The following is a 23,718-nucleotide window of genomic DNA, read 5'->3' as shown; positions in this document are numbered from 1 at the left end:
ACTGCCGAGGAGGGGGCTCCGGAGTGGCGGGGCTGTTTCCAGGGCCGTCTGTCCCGGCTTGAGGCTGCGTGTCTGGGGGCGCCGACCCGTCCGCCCGTCTCTGCCGTGCTCAGTTTTTGAGTCCTTTAAGACCAGGAACGTGGGCGGCAGGCGTCGCAGCCGTTCTAATTCAGTGGTGATTTCCAAGAAGAATCAAGAACTATTCCACAGACTGATAATTCTGAAACGGCACAAGGAAAAGGCAGCTAGCGCTGAACTTTTCAAGTGACCTAGTTACGGAAGCTGGCCCCCTCCCTCCACCTCGTCTGTGGCTTCTGCACCGCGTGAGGCGTGTGCCAGCAGCGTGCAGGTCCCACACGGCGTGCTGCCCAGAGCGAGGCGGCTCGTGAGCTCCTGGGGCCCGTGGCCAGGGGCAGCTGGAGGCCAGCCCGCCCACGCTGCTGCCCACGACCCCCAGCTGCTGGCTTGTGGCCCGGGAGCTGCGTGTGGATTGGTACGTCTGCGCCTTCTCTTGGATCTGGAAAACGCTGCGTAAGCTGTTGTCTCGGGTCGCGAGGTTGGAAGGTAAAGGGACGCTGCCGAGGGCCACGAGGTCCGGCCTCACTGGCGCTGAGCTGGGGACTGAGGCGGCCTGGTCCTGCCCGGGAGCGGGACAAGGACAGACGCCACTTCTGCCGGTGCTGCTGCGCCGAACACACTTCTGGGGCTTCACGCGTGTGCTCCGGGTGGCTCCGTGTGATTCTAGAGGTTTCACGTGTGTGCCCCAGGTGTCTGTAGGGGCTCCACGCGTGGACTCCGGGTGGCTCCGTGTGATTCTAGAGGTTTCACGTGTGTGCCCCAGGTGTCTGTAGGGGCTCCACGCGTGTGCTCTGGGTGGCTCCATGTGATTCTAGAGGTTTCACGTGTGTGCCCCAGGTGTCTGTAGGGGCTTCACGTGTGTACTCCGGGTGAGTGTAGCTCCACGCGCGTGCTTTATGTCATTCTGCTGACAACCCCGGAGGCTGGCCTGTGTCTTGCAGTTGGGGAGGTGGAGTCGTCGGGTCGGCTGAGCATGGAGGGGTTTGAGACCAGATTGCTCAGAGCCCAGAGACAGGGTGGGTCTGCCCCACGGGCTTCCAGCGACAGCCACAGCATGGGCCATGCCACCTGCCACAGGCCACAGCCACGAGGACGAAACACGGCGCTGAGCGCCGGCCTCCTCCTCTCTGGGCTGCCTGGGGCTGAGGCTGCGCCGCAGGACAGGGGCGCTGGGCGCTGGGTGGGCCCAGAGGAGGGGCTGCTGGGGGCGGGGCAGTGCAGGGGGAGTCTGGGGAGGGCACGGCCCCCCGTGGACACCGCTCATGGGTCTGGCTCCAGAGCCCTCGTGTGCTGCAACTCCCAGAAGAGGTTCTGCGACCGCATCTTGTTCCGAGTGAAAGTGACAGGCGTCGGTGATGTGTGTCACCGTGCTGTGTGTCACCGTGCTGTGCCTGGGTTTGAGAATGTGTGCCGCTCACACATGCTGCTGCCCCACTAGCGTGACGGAGCCGGAGGCGCGGCTTTACCCTGGCAGGACAACTTCTCTGCCGAGCGGGCTTCAAGGAGGTCAGGGAGAAGTGGGCGAGTTCATGGTGGCACCAAGAAACAAAAAGGAAAAATGAAATTCCCATGTTGCGTGCCCGCCGTGTGCGCGGTCTGTGAGATCCGTGCGTTGCGTGCCCGCCGTGTGCGTGGTCTGTGAGATCCGTGCATTGCGTGCCCGCTGTGTGCGCGGTCCGTGAGATCCGTGCGTTGCGTGCTCGCCGTGTGCGCGGTCCGTGCACTTCCTGGAGTGCTGGATGTCTTGACCCGGAGCCCTCACTCACTACCTGGACGTGCCTGTGTCTAACGTCGCCGTCGGAGAGCAGGTGAGAAAGAGGAAGTAAGCCAGAGGATGCTGCAGCTGACAGACCGCAAGGCCCGGCCTGGCGCCTCGTGGGGCTCCTCCCAGGGGAGACCTCAGGTGCGCATTCAAAGATTCCGACTCCTATTTTAGGTGCAGTGCTGGTCAGAGGACTGCCCGGTTCCAGTCCAGAGGCTGCCAGAGCAGAGCAGGCACAGGGGGCAGCGGGGCGGGGCCGTGGCGGTGCAGCCGGATGCCGGGACCCGCAAAACGTGTTGGGCAAGATTGTCCCGGGCGGGCGGGCCTCGGATCCCGCGGTCGGGATGCTCAGAGCTGCTGTGGCACGGGCTTCCAGTGCGGGTGTTAGGCAGGGCCAGGCACGCCGGGGACGCACAGGCTGCAGAGCTGAGGACGGTTCCACAGTGGAGAGGACTCCGCGTCCAGACAAGGACCACTCTCCCCTTGTCCTGTTTCCGTTTGGAGCACAGACGGAGGAGACACGGAGAAAGAAGACGGAGCGAGGGGAGCAGGGGCGCGGGCGGGGCAGAGGCTTTCGGGTGGAGGGCAGGGGCACGAGCAGAGCCGTGGGGGTGGCGTGGCAGCCATGGCTGGGCCCGCGGCCGGCCGCTCAAGCAGCGGTGCCCCTGGGCCCCCTGAGAGCGCAGCAGGAAGTTGAGATGCAAAGCAGGGATCTGCACAGGGCGGCCTGGAGCCCCGGCCCGGCTCCTCTGCGCTGGGCCCTGCCTCTCGCGAGGTCCAGGGTTCCCAGGGCTTCTCCCTCTGCGTCTCCCTCTCCTGAGCCCCTCTCAGCTGCCTGACGGTCTCGGGGCTCAGGGAGACCCAAGGCTGAGCCAGCCACAGTCTGTGCACTCAGCGGGGGCCTCCTAGCTCCTTCCGGCTCCCCTGCGGCTTGGCTGGGGGGTGCGCTGGCAGACCCGCCTCCCTCCTCTCCCCAAGGGCCCTCAGTGTGGGAGAGGAGCGGTTTGCCGCTGTTGGGTCGCTCACCCTGACGCCCTGGCCCCTTCTACCCAAGGCCCCGGTAGCTGCGCCTGCCGGGAAAGCAGTGTGGCTCTGTGGTCGCCGTCACCACTGCCGCCCCCTCTCGTTTCGGTAGCAGCTTTCTAAGTCAGCACAGCAGGTGAGGAGCGGCTGATGTCACCACCGACAGAGGGGACGAGGCTCAGACACAGCCTCCTCGGGGGCCACCAGATCAGGTCCCCTGCAGGCCCCCAGCCCCCAGGAGGAGTGGGCGGCTTCCGGTTTTCTCACTGGCGTAAGAGCAGGCGGGCTAGCCCACAGGAGCATCTCTGCCGGTGGGGGCAGGCGATGGGCGACAAAGCAACTCCTTCTTGGGCCTTCTCCTCGGCCTGCCACTGGGCAGTCTGTGAAATGGGCTGAGACGGTTTGGGGCCCCTTGGTCAGGCAAGTGGCTGGCCAGGGCTGCCCCACATTCCCTGCCAACCACTGTGGACCCCCTGGAGGAGGAGGACATGCACTGGGCGGCTCACAGGGCCCACTGGCCTCTGGATTTGTAGAACCAATGGAAGGGACTCCTTCCCATCATCCTCTCCCTCTGGCCCAGCCCCTCTTCCCATCATCCTCTAGCTGTGGGCCAGCCCCTCTTCCCATCGTCCTCTCCCTAGGCCAGCCCCTCTTCCCATCATCCTCTAGCTGTGGCCGGCCTCTCTTCCCATCGTCCTCTCCCTCTGGCCCAGCCCCTCTTCCCATCATCCTCTCCCTCTGGCCCAGCCTCTCTTCCCATCATCCTCTCCCTAGACCAGCCCCTCTTCCCATCATCCTCTCCCTCTGGCCCAGCCCCTCTTCCCATCATCCTCTAGCTGTGGGCCAGCCCCTCTTCCCATCATCCTCTCCCTAGGCCAGCCCCTCTTCCATCGTCCTCTCCCTGTGGCCCAGCCCCTCTTCCCATCATCCTCTCCCTAGACCAGCCCTTCTTCCCATCATCCTCTCTCTAGCTGTGGGCCAGCCGTCTTTCCAGAAAGGCCCATCACACCCTCGTGGAACAGGCTGGTGGTATATTCAAGAAGTCTGCGGTGGGGCCGGTGTTGTAACTCAGCAGGTTTAGCTGCCGCCTGTGACGCTGGCATCGCACAGGGGCGCTGGGGTGAGTCCCTGTGTGGACTGCAGCTACCCCCCGAGGCCAGCAGCACCCTGCACTCGGCTGCCCTGGACCCTTGCGGGGTCTCTGGTCCGACAGTTTGGTGTCTTCCCAGCACTTCCTGGCTCAGACTTGAAGCCCGGCAGCAGGCTCTGTTCTGGGGCTGATGCAGGAGCGCGCAGGGGAGGGAGGCACCCACCGGGCGCCCACGGGCGTGGGGACTCTGCCCAGCCCTGCAGTGGGGCCTTCCCGGCTCTGCAGCCGCGTCTGCGGGCTGCACTCCTGCAAAGCACGCGTGTCAGCATCCTCGCCACGTGTGTCTCCCGGCCGCGGGCTGCGGGGGTGAGGGGTGTCCGCGTCTCACGTCCACTTGCAGCACCGTCGAGCAGGCTGTGCCGTGGTCTGGAGGCCGGCGCTGGAGCCCACCGGGAGCGCTTCTCCAAGCGGCCGCCCTTCCACGTCAAGGATTTGAAAAGCTTCCTTTTCTCGCACAGCCAAGGGCACAGCTGTCCCACAGAGGGCGACCCCGCCACACCTCGTGTGTCTTGATGATGGGCGTGTGACATCCCCCCCCCACCACGCGGGGCTGAGACAGGACTCCGGCCACACCTCGTGTGTCTTGATGATGGGCGTGTGACACCCCCCGGCACGCGGGGCTGAGGGGCGCCGTCTCGCTTGTTCGTGTCTCCCAAGGAGCGCTTCCTTGTGCCGCAGGCTGTCTGGCGGCCTGGAGCCCTGCCCGGGGACCCACGCTCGCTCACGCACGTGCCGCCCTCCCAGGTCTCCCTCCGTCACCCCTCCAGCTCTTGGTCCTTTCTGGCCGCCTGAGGTCTCGGAATCTGGGGCTCTGCTGACAGCGCCCAGCCCACGGCACGGAGCGGAAGAGAGGCGGCAGCTCCCGACGCCCGTGCAGCCCACCTCCTCCGCTTCCCGTATCCTCGCACCCCGGGCGGCCACATCCCCGCCAACCCGAGTCCCAGGGACAGCGGCCTCCCTCGCCCTGCCTCGCCCCTGTACCCCAGCCACAGCTGCCCGAGGCCATTACGGCTCCGACTCCACCAGGACCAGTCCCCGGGGAGCAAGGACGCGCCTGGTTTCAACAGAGGCCTCCGCAGTCTGGGAGGGCCTTGGTGAGGCAGGGAAAGGCGGACCGGGAGAAGGACCGGGAGGACGCGGCTGCGGGAAGCCTGGCTCCTGTTGGGTCGGCAGAGGGTCGAGTCCCGGCTCCCCTGGACCAAGGACTGATGGCTGCACCTGGGGTCAAGGGCTGACCCTCTGCCCAGAGCCTGAGCCCACTGGGTGGGACCAGGCCCTGCTCCTCGGGTGGGGGCTGGGTCCTGCTCCTCGGGTGGGGGTTGGGTCCTGCTCCTCGGGTGGGGGCTGGGTCCTTGTTCCTCGGGTGGGGGCTGGGTCCTGCTCCTCGGGTGGGGGTTGGGTCCTGCTCCTCGGGTGGGGGCTGGGCCCTGCTCCTCGGGTGGGGGCTGGGTCCTGCTCCTCGGGTGGGGGCTGGGTCCTGCTCCTCGGGTGGGGGCTGGGTCCTTGTTCCTCGGGTGGGGGCTGGGTCCTGCTCCTCGGGTGGGGGCTGGGTCCTGTGATCCTCGGGTGGGGGCTGGGTCCTGCTCCTCGGGTGGGGGCTGGGCCCTGCTCCTCGGGTGGGGGCTGGGTCCTGCTCCTCGGGTGGGGGCTGGGTCCTGCTCCTCGGGTGGGGGCTGGGTCCTGCTCCTCGGGTGGGGGCTGGGTCCTTGTTCCTCGGGTGGGGGCTGGGTCCTGCTCCTCGGGTGGGGGCTGGGTCCTGTGATCCTCGGGTGGGGGCTGGGTCCTGCTCCTCGGGTGGGGGCTGGGCCCTGCTCCTCGGGTGGGGGCTGGGTCCTGCTCCTCGGGTGGGGGCTGGGTCCTGCTCCTCGGGTGGGGGCTGGGTCCTGCTCCTCGGGTGGGGGCCGGGCCCTGCTCCTCGGGTGGGGGCCGGGCCCTGCTCCTCGGGTGGGGGCCAGGTCCTGTGCTCCTTGGATGGGGGCTGACGCCCATCCCTCCGCGGGCTGGGTGCTGACCAGTGGGCACTGTTGCCTATCTGCAACTTGGGTGTGAATGTAAGAGCTGGGTCAGAAGGCTGGGACCAGGGCCCTGGGGTGGGCGCGTCCTGAGCGGGTAGTCTGTGCCTTCCGGGTCTCCGGTCTCCGAGTCTTCTCTGACCCTGACCCTCCTGGGTCCTGGGGCCTCTCAGGGGGACACGGGGCCTCGTCGCTGTCCTGCGTTGTGGCACGGTCTGTGTCCTCCATGTTCCAGCTGTGTGTTTCTTGAGAGCAGGAAGTAGTAGGCGGCCTACTTCTGAGCGCCGCCGAGCGCCGAGCGCCGAGCGCCGAGTGCCGAGTGCAGCGACACTGAAACACTGGGACAGAGCTGCGAGGTGTCCCTGCTCCCTGGGCTCTCGGGGCACGGCGCCCAGCCGGGGGGCTGGCACACGCGGTAACCGCTGGAGAGCGCTGCCGGGGCCCAGCCTGGGGTCTGTGTGCGGAACGCGGAGGCTGTGCATCCTGACGTTGGCAAAGCTCCCCTGGCTGGGGCTGCCAGGCCAGCTGGCGACTCCTCCCATGAAATGCGTTCCCGGGGCCTCCGCTTCTCCCAGGCACAGGGGAGGTGCAGGGCGCACAGCACGCGGCGCAGACCCAAACCGCGCTGGGTCAGGTCCTGTTTTCAGACCCGTGGCGCCCGGCTGCTCTGGCCCGTGGGCTCACCGCCACCCCAGCACCTGTGCCCACGATGGCCTTGTCGGGGAGGAGTTTCCCTTAAGCAAGCAAGCTAGGCTTCTGTTTAGATTTATCTTGTTTTATTTTGCGCACATCTTCATGCTCCCTGAGCTGTGGGAGCGTGGGGACGGGGAGTGGCTCCAGCTTAGCCAGCTGCCCGAAAGCCCGCGGGCTCCCAGGAGCGGTTTGTGGCGCTGTCTCCCTGCTCTGGGGCAGGCGGCCGCTCGCTGGGGTCTCCCCGGCAGGCTCGGGCAGGATGCCCAGAGCTGAGTCATCCCGAGGCCGGTGGGGCCGTGGGTTCCTGAAGGCTCAAGTTCAGGGCCTGCCCGAGGCCTCTCTTTGGACGCAGGTCCCTCCCTGTGTCCCCCGTGGCCTGGGGAGGCTGCCTGGCCTCTCAGGCTCTGTCCTCAGAATCCAAGATTCTGACGTCCACCTGCCTCCTCCGGTCAGGCGAGTCCCTCGAGCCCAGGCAGACTGGAGAAGGGAGAAATGAGATTTTCCCCTCAGTGGTGCCATGGGTGGCCGGGCCTGCTGGCCAGCTCCCACCACCTCCACATCCAGCCACCAAAACCCCCGGGGGCACCGCCAGGGCTGCTCGATGGGCCCCGGATTGGGGGGCGCCAAGGGCAGCCGGGCCATCAGGGACATCTGAGCGTCCGGACGCCATTTGGCTGCATGCTCGGTCGTCTTCTGAAAGCAGTGGCAAAGTGGGAAATGTGGGGTCCTCTGCTCCTTTCTCAAAGATTCGTTCACGCAGTCCTCTGAGAGAGACAGGGAGACGGGGGGGGGGGAGAGGGAGAGAGGGAGAGGGAGACGAGGGGAGAGGGAGACAGAGGGGGGAGAGAGGGAGACTGGGGGGGAAGGGAGAGAGGGAGAGGGAGACGGAGGGTGGGAGAGGGAGAGAGGGAGAGGGAGACGGGGGGAGAGGGAGACGGGGGGAGGGAGAGGGAGAGAGGGAGAGAGAGATGGGGGAGGGAGAGAGAGACGGTGGGGAGAGGGAGAGAGGGAGACAGAGAAGGGGGACAGGAAGAGAGATAGAAGGGGAGAGAGGGAGAGGGAGAGGGAGACGGGGGGGGGAGGGAGAGGGAGAGGGAGACGGTCTTCCCTCTGCTGGCTCCCGCCCCAGATGCCTGAGCCAGGAGCTCCCCACTCCATGCAGGTCTCCCACGGAGGCGCAGAGACCCATCTGCTGCCCCCAGGCACAGCGGCAGGAGCTGGATTGGAAGTGGAGCAGCCAGGCCTTGGGCAGTCTGTGCTGCTGGGGCTGCTGGTGCCCCAGGCGGTGGCCCAGCCCGCTGCACCGCAGGCCTGCAACACAAACCTCGGTTTATCCCGGGAAGGAGCTCGCGCTTCCGGCGGACCCGACCTTGCTTTGCCACTTCCTGTCCCCTCTCAGGGAAGCTGGTGGTGTTCTGTGTGCGTCCCCAGACCCTTCAGCAGAAGGAGCCGGCTCTGCACCGGAGGGGAGGGGCAGGGCAGGCGTGGAGTGACTCCTGGGTGCCAGGGCCGCACCAGCGTTGACACAAACTCCCGTCTCGCAGCTGGGATTCGCGTCCACCCAGCCGCTGGGGCCTTGGCTGGGAGCACACCTTCCAGGGTGCACCAGCCGGGGTGCGGCCCCGAGGACCGCATGCCTGTGCCTGCGGCTGTTGCTGATGCTTCCTTTTTTTTTTTTTTTTTTTTTTTTTTTTGACAGGCAGAGTGGACAGTGAGAGAGAGAGACAGAGAGAAAGGTCTTCCTTTGCCGTTGGTTCACCCTTCAATGGCCACCGCGGCCGGCGCACTGCGCTGATCCGATGGCAGGAGCCAGGTGCTTCTCCTGGTCTCCCATGGGGTGCAGGGCCCAAGCACTTGGGCCATCCTCCACTGTACTCCCTGGCCACAGCAGAGAGCTGGCCTGGAAGAGGGGCAACCGGGACAGAATCCGGCGCCCCGACCAGGACTAGAACCCGGGGTGCCGGCGCCGCAAGGCAGAGGATTAGCCTAGTGAGCCAAGGTGCCAGCCGACGCTTCCCTTTTAAAGATTGATTTATTCGAAGGCCAGAGTTACAGAGAGAGGGAGCCAGAGCAAAACAGAGAGAGAGAGAGAGAGAGAGAGAGAGAGAGAGAGGTCTTTCATCCGCAGGTTCACTCCCCACATGGCTGCAACGGCCAGAACTGGGCCAATCTGAACCCAGGAGCCAGGAGCTTCTTCCAGGTCTCCCATGTGGGTGCAGGGGCCCAAGGACTTGGGCCATCTTCTACTGCTTTCCCAGGCCAGAGCAGAGAGCTGGATTGGAAGTGGAACAGCCGGGACTTAAACCGGCACCCATATGAGACGCAGGCGCCACAGGCAGTGGCTTTACCCACGGTGCACAGGGCTGGCCTGTGCGCCTCCGTATCTTTCTAAGCCAGTGGTTTGCAGTTTGAGGAAGGCTGAGTAAGACCGAGCTCTGAGGAGCTTTGACAGCGAGCGTTTGCTAGAGAGAACCGTGGCCTGGGTTCCTGCAGGGTTTACTTGAAATACAGGGGTGGGGGAGGGACAAGGGACCTGCCCCAGCCCCACGCTGTTCCAAAGCAGGGGCAGTGGGCAAGGGACTGCTCTGTCCACTCACTTCTCCTGCCTGGGGTGGGGGCAGAGGAGCAGGACAGGAGAGGCTTCCCCTGCCCCTGCAGCGTGGACGCCCTGGGTGTCCTGGGGGGCCCCCATGCCCCCCCAGCCCTCCAGTGTGGCCCTGCCAGGGTCCTGGCTCTTTCTCGGCCTGAGCAGAGTGCCTGTTTCTTTCTCCGTCCCCGGGCAGGCTGCGGGCAGGGCTGGTGAGGTGCAGACGGCTGACTTCCTCCCCAACGTGCCAGGAGCCCCGCCGTGGGGACGGCAGAGGCACGGCGGCAGGAAATTCAGGGCCTGCTCCTGGCTCCCCACGGGGCCCCCGGTGAGCAGCCCTTCCAGCAGCTTCCACCGCGGCCTCGGCGCCGTCCATCCCGTGGCCAGGGGAGTCAGGGTGTCCCATCGCAGGGCTGTAACAGCAGGGCCGGCTCACGCAGGGCAGGAGAGGGCAGAGGCACTGGGGCTGTGACCACAGCCTGTGCACACGTGTCCCAGCGGGCAGAGCTTGGCTTTGCTTGCGGGCTGAGGAGGAGGGCAGTGGACAGTCGTGGGGCCTGGCTGCCCCGAGGGAGGCCACCCAGGGCCAGGCTGTGCTGCTCCTGCACTCTCTCAGGCTCTGGGTGCAGCAGGCAGGGTCAAGTGGGGTCGCGACAGCCCCGGCGCGCGGGGGACGGTCCCGGCGAGCACGCGTGAGTGAGTCCAGGCCTGCCGTGTGGCTAGCCGCGCGTCCCCGACACCTGGCTCATAGCCCCAGGTGTGAAGGACCTCACGATCCTGGAATTCCTCTGCTCTGCGTGTTCTTAGCCACGTGCACCTCGGTGTGGTTCCCGTGAGCCCGGTCAGCTGCTTGCCCGGTTACGGCTAAGGACGGGCCGGGCCCATGCCTGTCGCCCAGCGTCTCGGGGGCTCCCGGCTCTGCAGTGGGCACAGCTGGGGCTCAGAGCCAGGCTGCCCTGGCCCGAGGCCTGGCCTGGGGTCTCCCCTTCCCCATGGGGGTCCTGCTTCACAGAGCCGGCAGCAGTGACAGCCTCTCTGTGCCGCTCTGCTTTCCAGGGAGGCCAGGACTACACCCCGGGCACGCCGGCCCGAGACTGCCCGCTGACTCCGGGCTCTCGGGGCACCGCCAGGCGCAGGGCCTGAGCAGACCCCGGCCTGGGGTGGGCGTCCGTCTCCAGGCTCTCTTCTGGGTGACGGCAAGGCCAGGCCCCTCCCTCCCATCCACTCCACCATTGGTGTGACACCGATGGCGAGGGGGTCACGTGGCTGCTCTTTTTCATAGATTATTTTATCACCGGCAGGATGTACACGGTTAACCATCGGCGTTCGGGCAGATAGGCGTAGCCCTTGAGTAGGAAGTGGTAACTCGGCAACCTGCCCCGAGAGGCGCATCGCACTGCCCTTTCTTAATGACCGTCAGAGATTGCCCCTGGCTGACACATGGTGGCCTCGCTGGGGCGGTGGGGGCCGGGAGCGGTCGCCGCGGGCCACGGCACTTCCTAAGGTGAGTGCGCTTCCTCTCGCGACGCCTGGGCAACCTGATAGCCTGACCCGAGACGGGAGCAGGTTCACTGCCAGTGCTGCGGGTGCTGGCACGGTAGGGACCCCCTCCCTTTCCCAAATGCGTGGCCCTCCCGGCTTTAGCAGGAGGCCTGTGCTTGGAGGGGCTTCCCTGCCTTCTCAGGGGGGCAGCGTTGGCTGAGCCCTGACCACCTTGCACTGGAGCTGCGCCCCGGCCAGGGGAGCCGCCGGCTGCAGAGAAACGCCGCCTCCATTTACCTGGGTGCAGAGACTCCGGAAGGTGGAAGTTCAGCCAAGCCAGCGGTCTGTGCACCGCGTGGGGCCTGAGGGGGATGGGGCTACGTGGGAGAGACCGCGGGGAGGGGCAGCGCAGTCCTGGCGAAGCTTTGAGGACCGAGTGCTCCCCACGCGTGCCCTGCGTTCTGGCTGCAGCCCCAGGGGTCACAGAAACAGCCGGCTGGGCCCGGCCCGGGGGGACGGAGACGTGGGAGCCTGCATTTCTTCCCGCAAGGCTAAGGCTGTCGCTTCTGCAAATAAAAGAGAAGGCCTAGAAGTGAGCTTCCCAAGAAGCAGGAAGGAACCCGAGAGATGACAAACCAATAAACAAATCACTGGAAAAAACCTGGCTTGTCTGTGGCCGGCACTGAAAAGCAGAAGGAAGCGGGGCCGGTTTCAGCGGGGCCGCCTCGGCGCACACGGAGTTAAACCCCCGTGGGCTCAAAGGACACTTTTCCTTTTTAACATGCACTTATTTATTCGAAAGGCAGAGCTACAGGGAAAGAGAGAGAGAGACAGGGAGACAGCTCCCATCTGCTGGTTCACTGCCCAACGGCTGGGGCTGGGCCAGGCTGAAGCCAGGAGCCTGGAATTCTATCCGGGTCTCCTATGTGGGTGCAGGGGCCCAGCTCCCCCCCCCCCGGGCTTTCCCGGGCGCATCAGCAGGGAGCTGGATCAGAAACGGAGCAGCCGGGACCTGCACCACAGCTCATGTGGGATGCCGGGGTCGCAGCCGGCAGCGGAACCCGATGTGCCACGGAGCCTGCTTCTGGGTGAGGATTCTAGCAAGCTCCCCTGACTATGCAGCTAGCATTCCTGCCGTGCCCTGCGTGTGATGTCCTTGGCTGGGTCTGCCCTGGGCCAGGTGACAAGCAGTGGCTGCTGCTCCGGCCCCGCCTGCCTGCCTGCAGCCTGCCCTGCCCTGGGACATCCGGGAACTTGGTCCCTTCAGCGGTCCTAGACGGTGGTGGTCCTGAGTCACTGCCCACCCTGAGTGAGGGCTTTGGGCTGCTGCGCACCTGCTGGGGTCTCCTGCAGTGACTGGAGGACCCCAGAGGCCTCAGAGGAGCCGCGGGGCAGGAGCGTGGCTGTGGGGCTGGTGGGGGTGGCGCTGCCTGCGTGTCCCAGGCAGCCTGCGGGCTGCTCCCTCCGTCCGTCCCTCCTGGCTCCTGGGCGGCATCTGCATTGTGCAGGATGGGTTACTGGGTGCTGTCCTCACGTCTCAGAGTTGGTCAGTTGTTACCTGGGAGACACGTGCTTCTGCATGTTGTACCCAGTGAGAAGTGTACTGGGAAGCCACAGTACTTGGTTGCAATACAAATTTAAGTCAATATTTTAAGTGCTATGTTAAAAATGCTACTTTAGAATTGTCTTTTCTGAAAGTGACATGTGCTTTTCCAAGCTGGTCACAAAACCTTTGACGTGCTAAAAGTGAAAGTCGGGGTGGGTGTTTGGCATCGTGGCTGACGCCGGGCGAGGCGCCTGGGCTCCTGACCCCAGCGCCCGCTGCCACAGGCCCAGGAGCCGGCGGGGATGGTTCAGGTGGCCCATCCTGAGTTCCCAGCTCCTGGCTTTGGACTTGGCCCAGTAGGCGTTTGAGGAGTGAGCCAGCAGGTGGGAGAGTGAAGGACCTGGCCGGCAGCAGCGAGCAGTGTGCAGACATTCCGTCCTGGAGGATCTCGGTGCCTTCGGCCCAACGGGCAGCGTCCCACACTCCCCTCGGGTCAACCTCAGATGCAAACGCCGTAGGGAAGCCTGGGTTACCAGCAGTCGCCTTTGAAAGAGGAAGAAAGGCCATGGACGGCCCTCTCCTTTCACAACAGCCGACTTCTCGGCCTGCGGGGTGTCCACAGCCAGACGAGCCTATGGGAGGTGCCCACGGCTGCTGCTTCAGGGGCGCACCTGCTGCTGAGGTGGGGTGAGGGCGGCTGCCGGGAGCCTGGGCCTCGAGGGCACCTCGGTGCTCAGCTACTCTTTGTGCTGCTGTGCCTAGACCAGGGGGGGCCCGGGAGCCACTGTGCCTGGACCAGGGGGAGCCCGGGAGCCACTGTGCCTGGACCAGGGTGGGCCCAGGAGCCACTGTGCCTAGACCAGGGGGGGCCTGGGAGCCGCTGTGCCTGGACCAGGGGGGCCCGGGAGCTGCTGTGCCTGGACCAGGGTGGGCCCGGGAGCAGCTGTGCCTAAACCAGGGGGGGCCCGGGAGCCACTGTGCCTGGACCAGGGGGAGCCCGGGAGCCACTGTGCCTGGACCGGGGGGGCCCGGGAGCCACTGTGCCTAGACCAGGGGGGGCCTAGGAGCCGCTGTGCGTGGACCAGGGTGGGCCCGGGAGCCACTGTGCCTGGACCAGGGGGGCCCGGGAGCTGCTGTGCCTGGACCAGGGTGGGCCCGGGAGCTGCTGTGCCTGGACCAGGGGGGCCCGGGAGCAGCTGTGCCTGGACCAGGGGGGCCCGGGAATGGCTGCGCCTGGACCAGGGGGGCCCGGGAGCCGCTGTGCCTGGACCAGGGGGACCCGGGAGCGGCTGTGCCTGTACTGGGGGGGCCCGGGAGCGGCTGTGCCTGGACCGGGGGGGGCCTGGGAGCCACTGTGCCTGGACCAGGGGAGGCCCGGGAGCCGCTGTGCCTGGACCAGGGGGAGCCCGGGAGTGGCTGTGCCTAGACCAGGGTGGCCCGGGAGTGGCTGTGCCTAGACCGGGGGGGGGGCCCGGGAGCGGCTGTGCCTGGCTCTGGATGAGTGATGGAGCCCATGGTCCCCCCGTGTTAGCGTTTCACAGTGTGTGTTCCCTCATTCAGAGGGTTCCACGGGAGAGTGTGTTTGGGGTGCAGTGAGCCACTCCCACAGGGCCTCAGGGGAGGTCGGGGGGGCTCTCCCAAGGGCGGAGCCGCCTCTCCCTCACCCTCCCTCTGCATCTCTGTGGATGCCTTTCAAACGCTGCTCCGAGCTACCCTGGTTTGCATTGTCGGACGGAGTGAACCCCAACCAAGGTGTGCCATGGAGACCGGGCCACGGTGAAGAGCCAGACTGGACAGTGGACTCTGTGGATAGGTGTGCTGTGGAGACCGGGCCACGGTGAAGGGCCAGGCTGGACAGTGGTCTCTGTGGACAGGTGTGTCATAGAGACCGGGCCACGGTGAAGAGCAGGACTGGACAGTGGTCTCTGTGGAGAGGTGTGCTGTAGAGACCAGGCCACAGTGAAGGGCCAGGCTGGACAGTGGTCTCTGTAGACAGGTGTGCTGTGGAGACCAGGCCATGCTGAAGAGCAGGACTGGACAGTGGATTCTGTGGACAGGTGTGCTGTGGAGACCAGGCCACGGTGAAGGGCTGGACAGTGGACTCTGAGACAGGTGTGTCATAGAGACCGGGCCATGGTGAAGAGCCAGACAGGACAGTGGACAGGTGTGGAGACTGGACCACGGTGAGAGCCGGATGGGACAGTGGACTCTGTGGACAGGTGTGGAGACTGGGCCACGGTGAGAGCCAGACGGGACAGTGGACAGGTGTGGAGACAGGGCCACGGTGAAGAGCCGTACTGGACAGTGGACAGTGGACAGCTGTGCCGTGGAAACTGGGCTACAGTGAAGAGCTGGGCTCAACAGCGGATGTCCATAGGACCTACAGACCCTACTTGACACTAAATTCTAGTGATTCCCAAGCCACAGGCGTGCACCAGGCATGACCGCAGCACTCCTGGCCGGGGACACAGCTGAGTTACCATCACGTGACGTGTGGACCATGACCACCAGACAGGAGACTCCTCTGGCTGCCTGCGTGCCCTCGTGGCCCACGCGCCATCACCCACACTCCCCGCGTGGATGCGATGAGCCCTGTGGGCACGCGACCTCTCTGCTTGAACACGTGCCGCACGGGGCATCCGGCTTTGTGGACGTGAGTCTGATGGCAGCGTGCGGGAGGCATTCTGGGGCCCCCAGCCCGGGGGGCGGGGAGAGGGGAGGGGCAGCCTCCTGTGAGCCCCGCCCTCTCCAATGTCCAGCGGGGCCTGACCCCCGTCACGCAGCAGAGGCCCCACTCACGCTGGGCGGAGTTCATGCCCCAGGGGTGCCTGCATTGCGAGAGGCGGTGAGTGACCCGGGAGGCCACGTGGTGAGGGCGGAGCCGGCTGGCTCTGCAGCTGGGTGGACAGCCTGCCCGCGTAGGGCAGCTGCCTCTCTGCTGAAGCGGCTGCTCGTGCGGGGCCCGTGGGTGGGCTTGCTTAAACCCAGGTGCAGGACTTCGTTTGCCCGGCTGAGTTTTCTCACAGCAGCCGTGGCCCCTCGCTGGAGTCTGTGGAGTCTGTGCATGCAGTTGTGTGGTCCGAATCACAGCTGGGGGAGGGGCTCCGTGCTCGCGGTCCCACGTCCAGCTGGCGTCCAGCGGCTCTTGACGCGCGCCCTTGGGCAGCTGTCCACACCGCAGCGAGTGAGCTCAGTTCCCCATGCCGATGGCGTCGAGATTTCAGGTTGAATCACGGATTTGCAACGTCTGCAGCACTTCCCTAATCTGCTGTCCAGTGACCGTGACCGCCGGGGCGGGGGGCTCGGCGTGACCAGACAGCAGCCCAGGCCCTCTGGCGGTCCTTCGAGACACCCCTCAGGGCCCGGGCTGGCCGCCCCCCGGGGAGCCGCGATCTCTCTCTCTGCAAGAGCTTGGATTTCTCGTCCCTGCTCTGTGGACTTTCTGAAGAGGTTCTGTGAGCGGAGATGGGTGGGGTGGGTTCTGGTCTTCACACAAGGAGGAATTCAGACGGGAGACGGGAACGGCGGGCAGCAAGGCAGCAAGGTTGAGTGGGTTAGGGCATCCGTCAGAAGGGATGGGACAGACTCCCAGCGGCGCCCGTCCCTCAGACTGGCAGAGCAAGGGCCGTGGTTACGCGGAGAGATGCACCTGGCGGGCCCGGCGGGCGGCCCAGCAGAGCGGAGGGCCGAGCGCGCAGTCTGTGTTCACGCCGCGGCTTCTCAGGGAAGGGTCCAGCTCTCCCCGCGGTCCCCCCCCCCCAGGACACAGGGTTTGCAGAGCGTGGTGGCTCGGGTGCAGTCCTCCCCAGGGTGCACTGCTCACTGCCGCCAGGCTGGGGAGCCTGTCGGGCTGGGCAGAGGAGCCTCCCGGGGCCTGCTGGGCGGAGCTGTGATGGTCGGGTGGCTCTGTGCTGTCAGGCCGAGGAACCCTGCGGTGCTGAGCAGAGAGGAGTCTGGGGGAGCGCTCCTCGGCGGGGGGGGGGGTGAGACCACCTGGCAGGTGCCGGGTCTGGGCGGGACTTGGCAGAGTGAGTCCTGGGCCGCTCCCAGGGCAGCTCCTGCAGCAGCTTTGTTCCTCAGGCCCCGCTCACCCGGGCTGAGCTCTAACTTCCGACCTGACAGTTCTTTGAAAAGCAGAGAAGGGACGTTGCGGTCGGGAAATCCTGCTCCCTGGGTTCGAAGAAGGCACAGAGGCCTCCGCCAACGGGACACTCACTGTCAGCGGGGTGCCCAGGCCATCTTGTCTCCTGGGGGGCCCCTGGGGGCCGTCCCGCGCTGCAGGCAGGGGTGGTGGTGAGCTCGGGACTCCAGGCCGCCTGACACTGAAAGGGCAGAGTCTGAAGTGCAAAGCGGAACCGGGCCCAGGACCCCCCCTGTGCAGCCGGGGACGCCTGCTGGCGGCCGCCCTGCTGACCCTTGCACCCGTGCGTGGTGTGCGAGCGTCCCCAGACCTGCGCCATCGAGAAGCCTTGATCCCGAACAGCACAGGTTACACTGCTACAACCGAGCCAGGTGCACACCGCCGGCCCTGTAATGACCTCAGATAAGGTCTGGGGGAGGGCGTCTGGCCGGTGGTGAGGAAGCCAGCTAAGATGCCCACCTCCCAGGGGGCCAGCACGGTGGCCCGGCCGGTAAAGCCACCGCCTGCAGTGCCGGCCTCCCATACGGGTGCCGATTTGAGTCCCGGCTGCTCCACTTCCCATCCAGCTCCCTGCTAATGGCCTGGGAAAGCAGCAGAAGATGGGCCAAGGGCTTGGGTCCCTGCACCCACGTGGGAGACCCAGATGGAGCTCCTGGTTCCTAGCTTCAGCCTGGCCCAGCCCTGGCTGTTGTGGCCATTTGGGGAGGGAACCAGCAGATAAAAGACCTCTCTCTCTCTCTCTCTCTCTCTCTCTCTAACTCTGCCATTCAAATAAATTAAATAAATCTTTTTTTAAAAAAAAAGAGATGCCCGCCTCCCACGTGGGAGCGCCTGGGCTCGCCATCCTGGCCTTGCTCGCAGCCCCCGCCTCCCGCCGCGCAGACCCGGGAGGCAGCAGGTGCTCCTCAAGTGCTTGGGTCCCCAGGAGCCATGCGGGAGGCCCAGGCCGAATCCCCAGCTCTCGGCTTAGCGCAGCCCAGTCCCGGCTGTCACAGCATCTGCGGGGCGGGTCCTCGGCAGGGATCTCTCATCTGCCTCTGTGTCTCTCAATAAACGTTTAAGAATCCATGACACTCGGCCGGCGCCGTGGCTCAATAGGCTAATCCTCCACCTTGCGGCGCCGGCACACCGGGTTCTAGTCCCGGTTGGGGCGCCGGATTCTGTCCCGGTCGCCCCTCTTCCAGGCCAGCTCTCTGCTATGGCCAGGGAGTGCAGTGGAGGATGGCCCAGGTGCTTGGGCCCTGCACCCCATGGGAGACCAGGAAAAGCACCTGGCTCCTGGCTCCTGCCAGGATCAGCGCGGTGCGCCGGCTGCAGCGGCGGCCATTGGAGGGTGAACCAACGGCAAAAGGAAGACCTTTCTCTCTGTCTCTCTCTCACTGTCCACTCTGCCTGTCAAAAAAAAAAAAAAAAAAAAAAGAATCCATGACACTTTAAGAATAGACGTGCAGGACTGGTGGTCGAAGGGAGTCGGTGAGGAAGAAGGCAATGACCTCAGAACGAGCTGGAGCGAGCCGGGGCCGGCAGCTCCGCCGCGTCTCACTGGACGAGGATGGGAGACCCAGCGCCGTCCACTGAGCGAGCGCGGGCGGCTGACAGCATCGTTTGCCCTCAGGTCATTAAAGAAGGCACAGAAATGTTTATTTCAAAACTTTTTAATGTCTTTGCATCAAGATTTTTAAAAACGTGTTCATTTGAAAGGCAGAGTTGCAGAGTGAGAGAGGGACAGAGAGATCTTTGTCCTCTGGTTCACTCCTCAAATGCCCACAGCAGCTGGGGCTGGGCCAGTCTGAAGCCAGGAGCCAGGAGCTTCTTCCAGGTCTCCCACGTGGGTGCAGGGGCCCAAGCACTTGGCCCACCTTCTGCTGCTTTCCCAGGCCATGGCAGAGAGCTGGGTGGGAAGTGGAGGAACCGGGACTTGAACCCCGCACCCATCTGGGTTGCTGGCACTGCAGGCTGCGGCTTTGCCCGACCCTCACAGAAAATGCACAGCTTGTTCCTGCCCCTTGACAGCTGGACTTGGGGCTGTGCACGGCTTCTCCACGTGCTGCACTGCCTGCCCACGCAGGCCCCCTGTCACCACCACGCGTCCTTAAAACAATGCACACGCGTTCGTGGCCCTGCGGGGTCTGAGGCAGGCTGAATCACTTCCCATTGCCAGGAGCGGCGGGCACAGATGCAAGCCGTGCACAGCCCGGGGAGTTGGTCGCACCCACGACCCCACGAGGATGCCCCGGAAGCCACCGAGCACCATCCGGGGGGGCGGGGAATCGACAGAGCCTGGCTTACTGCGACTCGTTCCTCCATCCTGGTCAGAAATAAACGAAAAGGAAGGGAAACACTGTCTGGTGGACAGGACACGTGCGGCGTCTTGGCTTGGGCCCCTGGGGACACACCTGCCCGGAGCCTTCACGTTCGGGTCACCTCACTTTTTCAGGGTAGCTGGGTGTGCTCCTAACTCCACAAGCAACCGCGAACGTTTGCTCCGAGAGGCTGTGGTTTGGTTCCTCCCGCTGCCCTGAGAGCCCCATGGCCCCACCCATCGCAGCGACCGCTTTACAAATTTCCGCCATTCCGGAGGGACCGTGCTGCAGTGTGCATTCAGCGCCACCGACGGCGGCGGCTGCCAGTGTCCCTGCTGTGTGAGCTCACTCTCCATGCAGGAACGGGTTCGGGGTGAGCTCAGTGCCTGCTCACCGTGGTGCCCAGTGCAGGGGCCCGGGCCAGGGCGGCTCCACCCCTGCCTGCCTCGCCAGGCCCATAGAGGCCTCGGCCATGGTCCTGGGAGTGACCTCACGTCCACCCCGAGAACCTCTGCCGTGCGTCTCACTGCTGCACAGACTGGCGAGGGGGGGACCACGGAGCCCAACCAGGCTGCTGCAGACGTTGCTTAGCAGGGCTGTGTCTATCGCGGTTTTACGGATTTTCCCCTGAGCACTTCGTGCAGGTGGAAACCTGGGTGTCGCTGAAGTCATTCTTCTTAAAGCCACAGGCGAGGGGTGGGCGTTTGCAGCCGGCAGACTCTGGTGAGGCCCGGCCACGGGGGCAGCTGCAGAGCCACAGAAGCCACAGAATCCTAGCACGGGAGTGACAGCAGAGCCACAGAAGCAGATCCGAGGGGCAGATCCGAGGGGGCCCAGGGCCGGAAGCCGGACTCACGTGGCCCTTTGCAGAAGGGGCTGCTGCCGCCTGCTCTCGGGGAGTGCGTGTGTGTGAACAGCGCGGTGCCGTGTTCCCGTGGCACGGGGTCCTGGCGGCTTAACCCTCGGCTCTCAGAATCCCCGTCTGACCGAAGCGCTGCTCTCTCTCCTCCGCAGATTCACGCCGTTCTCTGCCAGCGAGCCCGAGCGGCTGGCCCGTGTGCGCCCCTTCCTCTCCGAGGCCAGCGTCTCCGGCCCAGATCCAGCACCACGATGGGCGAGGTGAGAAGCCCCCTCCGTCTGGGTGGGCAGGGTCCCTTGGCCTAACTGTGGCCCCTTGGGGGTTGCCCCAGCGCTCACTCCACCTTCGCCCGCTTTCCCAGGAAGCCGTGAACTCCAGTGACGCCTACTATTTCGGGGAAGACTACCCCGACTTTGCCAACACCTCCTACTACCCGGTGGACGACGGCGCCCTGGTCTGCTCCCTGCAGGAGGTCCGGGACTTCTCCAGGGTGTTCGTGCCGATCGCCTACTCCTTGATCTGCGTCTTTGGCCTCCTGGGCAACACCCTGGTGGTGGTCACCTTCGCCTGCTACAAGAAGGCCAAGTCCATGACCGACGTGTACCTCCTGAACATGGCCCTGGCCGACATCCTCTTCGTGCTCACGCTGCCGTTCTGGGCCGTCAGCCACGCAGCCGGCGCCTGGGTCTTCAGCGGCGCCCTGTGCAAGCTGATGAAAGGCATCTACGCCATCAACTTCAACTGCGGGATGCTGCTGCTCACCTGCGTCAGCCTGGACCGCTACGTGGCCATCGTGCAGGCCACCCGCTCCTTCCGGCTGCGCTCCAGGACCCTGGCGCGCAGCAAGGTCGTCTGCCTGGCCGTGTGGCTCGTGGCCGTCGTCACCTCCAGCTCCACCTTCACCTTCAACCAGAAGTACGAGCTGCAGGGCCGCGAGGTCTGCGAGCCCCGGTACCACGCGGTCTCGGAGCCCGTCGTGTGGAAGCTGCTGGTGCTGGGGCTCGAGCTGCTCTTCGGCTTCTTCGTCCCGCTGCTCTGCATGGTCTTCTGCTATGCGTTCATCATCAGGACGCTGGTGCAGGCCCAGAACTCCAAGAGGCACAAGGCCATCCGCGTCATCATAGCCGTGGTCCTGGTGTTCCTGGCCTGTCAGATCCCCCACAACGTGGTGCTGCTCGTCACGGCCGCCAACCTGGGCCGCCTGGACCGGTCCTGCGCCAGCGAGAGGCTGATCGGCTACACCAAGAACGTCACCGAGGTCCTGGCCTTCCTCCACTGCTGCCTCAACCCCGTGCTCTACGCCTTCGTCGGCCACAGGTTCAGGAACTACTTCCTGAAGGTCGCGAGGGACCTGTGGTGCGCGAGGAGGAAGCACCAGGCGCTCGGCTTGTCCTGCTCCAGGGTGTACTCGGAGACCTGCCCCGCCAGGCCCGCCAGCGAGACCGTGGACAACGACAACGTGTCGTCTTTCACCATGTGACGCGCGGAGGCGGCCGCGGCCACGGCCACATGTGCCCGGGGGAGGCAGGTGTCAGAATCAAGCAGGCTTCTTTCTTGAGGCTAAGGGACTCGGCGTGGTCCTGGTGGGGGGTGGGCTTGGGTAGGCAGCATTCCCCCAACGTCCTTTCCCGAAAATTCTGTGACCCCACAGGGTCCCACGGGGCTGCTGCTCCACAAAACCACTATTGGGGAAACTGCGTTAACAGGAACCATTTGCAAGCCTAGAAGTTTCCAGAAACATCCGCGAAGCAGCCCTAGCCTGCAGCGTCTTCTGGATAACACAACAGATTCCGCCGTCTTCCAAAGGCAAAGAGAAAACGAGCGGAAGCCCTCGCAGGCGCAGGGGAGCCGCGCCAAGACCCTCCTGTCCGAACGCCCTCAGCAGTGGCCTGGCAGCAAAGGCGGTGGCAGTGGCCGTGTTTGAGCCTCCCCCTCTCCCGGACACGGTCATCACGCACGAGGCTGTCAGGAGGCAGAGAGCGGCCCGGCTCCTGTGCCCGCGTGCAGAGCTGCCTGGGAGGCGGCCACGGTGAGGAAAACCGGAGCTTGCTTTGCGTGGCCGGGGAACTGCCCCAGGCTGTGCAGCGCCCAGGCTTTCACGGCCGAGCCCCTGGTGCCCAGCTGGGCTCGCGGCACACAGAGGGGGCTCGTGGCACACAGAGGGGGCTTGTAGATGCTTAAGGCGTCATCGCGAGACGGGGGTGACCTGTCCGGCCCAGAGCTGGTTGTTTGTATTTTAATGTTTCAAGAGACGAAGGACCTCGGCTGGGACGATACAGAAAGAAGTGTCGCTGTGTTCCGGCGTGGCCTGGCGAGGGCTTGGCCGTGAGAGCCGTGCGTGGGCGGGTGTGGACGTCTGAGCTGGCTGTCCAGTGCTGCCCGGCGTCTGAGGCCGCTCACAGGGCCGACGTTAGGGGCAGACGTTAGCAACACGCTTCAGCTCCGCAGAAAGCCATGAAGCTCCGCGTCAGCGCACGGCCGTCGACTCAGCGAACTGCAGGCGCGTGTTTGAATTGTACTGTAGGGGGGCGGCGCTGTGCGGACGGGTAAAGCCACCACCTGCAGTGCTGCTTCCCATATGGGTGCTGGTTCAAGTCCCGGCTTCTCCACTCTCCATCCAGCTCTCTGCTCTGGCCTGGGAAAGCAGCAGAGATGGGCCAAGTCCCTGGGCCCTGTACCCCGTGGGAGACCTGGAAGAGGCTCCTGGCTCCTGGCTTTGGTTTGGCCCAGCTCCAGCCATCGTGGCCATCTGGGGAGTGAACCAGCGGATGCAAGACCTCTCTCTCTCTGTGTCTCTGCTTCTCTGTAACTCTGCCTTACAAATAAGTAAATAAATAAATCTTTAAAAAGTAAAGATAACAAAAGTACGGCCGTGAATTGCAAACGTGCTGCAGGGCGTACTCGGAGAGCTGCCCCGCCAGTCCTGCCCCACGCGTCCCCTGACACGCGCTGCTCAGGCAGGCCTCCCCCCCTCTGCGGGATGCAGGACGGTGTCCCAGGATTTCCGACCGCGCGCGCTGTGTTTCCAGGCTTTGCAGAATCAACCTGCTTGTGGGGTGAAGCCGGGCTCGGCGGCCAGCTCAGGTGCTCAGAGGATCCCCGGTCCAGAGAGCCGGGCCGCCAGGTGCCGCCGGCCAGCCAACCCCGCCAGACTCCACTGCAGAAATGAGACATGTGGCTCCGCCCCCTCTCACGGGATGGGGCTTGGCTACGCGGATCCAGGAGCTGGCACGGAGTTTGCTCCCGGGGCGCGGCTGGGAAACCGGGTTTCCTGCCCGTTGAACGCGCTCAGGTCGCGGGAGCAAGGCCACCAGCGCCTCTCGCTGCACACCTGACTCCTCTCACATAGCGCGTCAACCATCTTGGGGTCTCCCGGCTGCCCGAGGGCGCTGCCAGCCTGACCTGCAGCCGTGGCCCCATGGCGCGGGCGGGCCGTGGGCCCTGCACTGCTCTGAGTGGCTCCTGGGGCCTCTCCTCCTGCCGTTCCCGGATCCCCCGGACCTCAGCGGGCTCTGCTTGGCCCCTCCCTGACTCGCTGGCTGGGAATCAGCCCCTTGCCCTCGACACGTCCGTGGGTTAGGAGGCAGTGAGCCAGGATCCGCTGGTACTTTCTTAGTGAGCAATCAGACGCGTGTGTTCATCAAGCACATACGTGTGACACGCGTGCGTACATGCGTGCACGTTTACACATAATCCCGTTCTTCGTCCCGACGGAAGGCGGTTTTCCCAGGGTCCTCTTGGAAAGTCGCTGGGGCGGTCTCGATGCTTTCTGGTCGATTTCGGCACGCGTGAGCACTCAGGCCTCCCGTTTTGGAAATTTTGCACCAACTGCTTCTGAGGCCGGACAGGCGACAGCGAGGCCAGGAAAACACAGCGTTTTCAAGTCCTTTTCAGATCCCGGTCATGTGTGCTGACATACGTGTAACACGCGTGCTCGCAGGAGCCTCCTTCCAGCCTCCCTGCCACCGCGGGGGCTCCGGCGGCCAAGGCCGGGCTGAGGGCAGCTTCTCCCGGAGCCCCGTGGGCGGGGGCTTCCTGGAGGGCGGGCGTCAGGCTGGATGAGGGCCGACCCTGAAGACTGG

General features: G+C 65.2%; 1 protein-coding gene across 2 annotated transcripts; it reads left to right on the top strand.

Annotated features, from left to right (window-relative positions):
- Positions 1 to 347: 347 nt before the first annotated feature.
- Positions 348 to 22,502, top strand: CCR6 (C-C motif chemokine receptor 6). 2 transcript variants are annotated; one of them, XM_051854177.2, is made up of 3 exons: positions 348 to 493; positions 19,792 to 19,896; positions 19,998 to 22,502. In XM_051854177.2, the coding sequence occupies exons 2-3, from the start codon at positions 19,888 to 19,890 to the stop codon at positions 21,114 to 21,116; spliced, it is 1,128 nt and encodes a 375-aa protein (XP_051710137.1). In that variant the 5' UTR covers positions 348 to 493; positions 19,792 to 19,887; the 3' UTR covers positions 21,117 to 22,502. The 2 variants fall into 2 exon arrangements, with proteins under 2 accessions (XP_051710137.1, XP_008250930.1); XM_008252708.4 differs by lacking the exon at positions 348 to 493 and adding an exon at positions 10,639 to 10,809.
- Positions 22,503 to 23,718: the final 1,216 nt, after the last annotated feature.

Source organism: Oryctolagus cuniculus, chromosome 5 (genome assembly GCF_964237555.1).
Source record: "Oryctolagus cuniculus chromosome 5, mOryCun1.1, whole genome shotgun sequence".
Taxonomy (NCBI): domain Eukaryota; kingdom Metazoa; phylum Chordata; class Mammalia; order Lagomorpha; family Leporidae; genus Oryctolagus; species Oryctolagus cuniculus.
Note: the sequence above shows the minus strand (reverse complement) of the source record. Positions and strands in the feature narration are given on the sequence as shown.